Source organism: Triticum aestivum, chromosome 4D (genome assembly GCF_018294505.1).
Source record: "Triticum aestivum cultivar Chinese Spring chromosome 4D, IWGSC CS RefSeq v2.1, whole genome shotgun sequence".
In the NCBI taxonomy this organism is placed as follows: domain Eukaryota; kingdom Viridiplantae; phylum Streptophyta; class Magnoliopsida; order Poales; family Poaceae; genus Triticum; species Triticum aestivum.
In genome coordinates, this window is record NC_057805.1 from 354,238,086 (window position 1) to 354,241,065 (window position 2,980).

General features: G+C 56.5%; 1 protein-coding gene across 1 annotated transcript; it reads left to right on the forward strand.

Moving 5' to 3' along the window:
- Window positions 1-1,149: 1,149 nt before the first annotated feature.
- On the forward strand, window positions 1,150-1,896 carry LOC123100115 (uncharacterized; the record flags this gene model as incomplete). Its single annotated transcript, XM_044522095.1, has 1 exon — window positions 1,150-1,896. A coding segment is annotated over one exon (747 nt), but the record flags the coding sequence as incomplete, so codon positions are not given.
- Window positions 1,897-2,980: the final 1,084 nt, after the last annotated feature.

Sequence of the window (2,980 nt, forward strand, 5' to 3'; positions counted from 1 at the left end):
AACTTGCGCCGGTTTCAGATCAAGCTCAACCCTGAGAAATGCGTGTTCGGAGTACCAGCCGGCCAGCTTCTAGGCTTTTTGGTCTCCGAACGCGGCATCAAGTGCAACCAAGTGAAGATCAAGGCCATAGAGAGAATGGAGATTCCTACCAAGCTGCGAGACGTCCAGAAGTTTACCGGGTGCCTGGCCTCCCTAAATTGCTTCATCAGCCAGCTAGGAGAGAAGGCTCTCCCCCTGTACCGACTCATGAAGAAGTCCACCCACTTCGAGTGGAACGACCAAGCAAACCAAGCTTTCCACGAGTTGAAGAAGATGCTGACCACGCCACCTGTCTTGGCAGCGCCGACTGAGAAAGAGCCCATGCTCCTTTACATCGCCGCGACAAACCCAGTGGTCAGCACAGTGATTGTGGTCCAACGCCCAGAAGAAGGCCGGGCTCAGTTAGTCCAGAGGCCGGTGTATTATTTGAGCGAAGTACTGTCCACCTCGAAGCAAAACTACCCGCACTACCAGAAGATGTGCTATGGAGTATACTTTGCTTCCCAGAAGCTGAAGCCCTACTTTCAAGAGCATCCCATCACGGTCGTATGTACTGCCCCGCTCGCTGAGATCATAGGCAGCCGGGATGCATCCGGCCGGGTGGCTAAGTGGGCCATTGCGCTGGCTCCTTACACGATCTTCTACCAGCCCCGCACCGCCATCAAGTCCCAAGCATTGGCCGACTTCCTTGTCGACTGGGCCGACACCCAGTACCTACCGCCGGCTCCTGACTCCACTCATTGGTGGATGCACTTCGATGGATCCAAGATGCGCACCGGCTTGGGAGCCGGCATCGTCCTCACCTCTCCCAAGGGCGACAAACTCAGATACACATTGCAAATTCATTTTGCCGCCTCCAACAATGTGGCCGAGTACAAGGCGCTCATACACAGGCTCCGGCTAGCCAAAGAGCTCGGCATACGCCGAATCCTGTGCTATGGCGACTCGGATCTGGTAGTCCAGCAACCATCCGGCGACTGGGACGCCAAGGACGCAAACATGGCGAGCTATTGATTCCTCGTTCAGCAAATCAGCGGATACTTTGAAGGATGCGAGTTCCTCCACGTGCCACGGGCCGACAACGAGCAAGCAGATGCCCAGGAACGGATCGGCTCCACCCGACAAGCTATACCAGCCGACGTCTCTCTTCAACGCCTCCTCAAACCGTCTGTCAAGCCGTCTCCAGAATCAGACTCCATCTTCGTACCGCCTGCCCCTGATGCAGTCGGATCCGACTTGGGGAACCCAGCAGGTGGCTCGGGGACTTCGACAGGCGGCCCGGGGACTGCCTTAGTCGCACCCGGCTCAGGGACTTCAGAACCCGTCCCGGGGACTACAGCAGTTGGCCCGGGGACTGCAACGACACAACAGGCGGTGGCCAACTCCAACTCTTCACCACCCAACCCACCCACCCTGGTCGCCGTAGCCGTATTGACTATAGAAGAAGTCACAGCTCCATCATGGGCCCAACCCATCCTCAACTTCCTACTAAACAGAGAGCTGCCGACTGATGAGATCTCGGCAAGACAAGTTGAACGCCGAGCCGGAGCATACACAATAATAAACAGAGAACTTGTTAAGCGTAGTGTCACTGGAGTCTTCCAGCGCTGCGTCGAGCCAGAGAAGGGCATAGCAATCCTCAAGGACATCCACCAAGGCGAACGCGGCCACCACGCAGCCTCAAGATCACTTGTCGCCAAAGCTTTTCGCCATGGTTTCTTCTGGCCGACTGCTTTGGAAGACGCCAAGGAATTAGTCAAATGCTGCAAAGGGTGCCAAGTCTTCAGCTCCAAGCAACACCTGCCGGCTTCTGCACTCAAGACCATCCCCCTCACCTGGCCCTTTGCCGTCTGGGGGCTAGACATGGTGGGCCCATTCAAGACGGCGCGCGGCGGCATGACACATCTGCTTGTCGCCGTGGACAAATTCACCAAGTGGATTGAAGCGAAGCCAATCAAGAAGCTGAACGGGCCGACTGCCGTGACATTCATCGCAGATATCACCACCCGGTATGGTATACCACACAGCATCATCACCGACAACGGCACGAATTTTGCCAAGGGAGCACTGGCACGTTTCTGCGCGACACAGGGCATCCGACTGGACTTAGCGTCCGTTGCCCACCCGCAGTCAAACGGCCAAGTCGAGCGAGCAAACGGCCTCATCCTCTCCGGCATCAAGCCCCGACTGGTCGTACCACTGGAGCGTTCGGCCGGCTGCTGGCTCGATGAGCTGCCGGCTGTCCTCTGGAGTCTGCGTACTACCCCGAACAAGTCAACCGGCTTCACTCCTTTCTTCCTTGTATATGGTGCCGAGGCTGTCATCCCAACTGACATCGAGTTCGACTCGCCTCGGGTCACCATGTACACGGAGGCGGAGGCCAAGGAAGCGCGAGAAGACGGCGTCGACCTGCTGGAAGAGGGCCGGCTGTTAGCACTCAGCCGGTCCGCCATCTACCAGCAGGGTTTGCGCCGTTACCACAACCGGAAGGTCAAGCCAAGATCCTTCCAAGAAGGCGATCTTGTGCTCCGGCTGATCCAGCGAACAGCCGGCCAGCACAAGCTCTCGGCCCCTTGGGAAGGCCCCTTCGTCATCAGCAAGGCCCTAGGCAACGACTCCTACTACCTGATCGACGCACAGAAGCCGAAGGCACGCAAGAGGGATGATTCCGGCAAGGAGTCGGAACGACCATGGAACGCCAATCTCCTGAGAAGATTTTACAGTTAAAAGTAGTATGTACCACGCTACCTTTTGTATTAAGTACAAGACAACGGGCCCCCCGAGGCGCACTCGGGGACTACCCTCTTTTATCTATGAATGACGAGTGTCATACCTATGAATGTACTATTACATTTGATTTTCTGTCCGGCACCGGGTTTGACCAGCCGGCCCGGGGACTTGCTGCCTTGAGTTATATTAAAGTTCTACTTGCAGTCATACA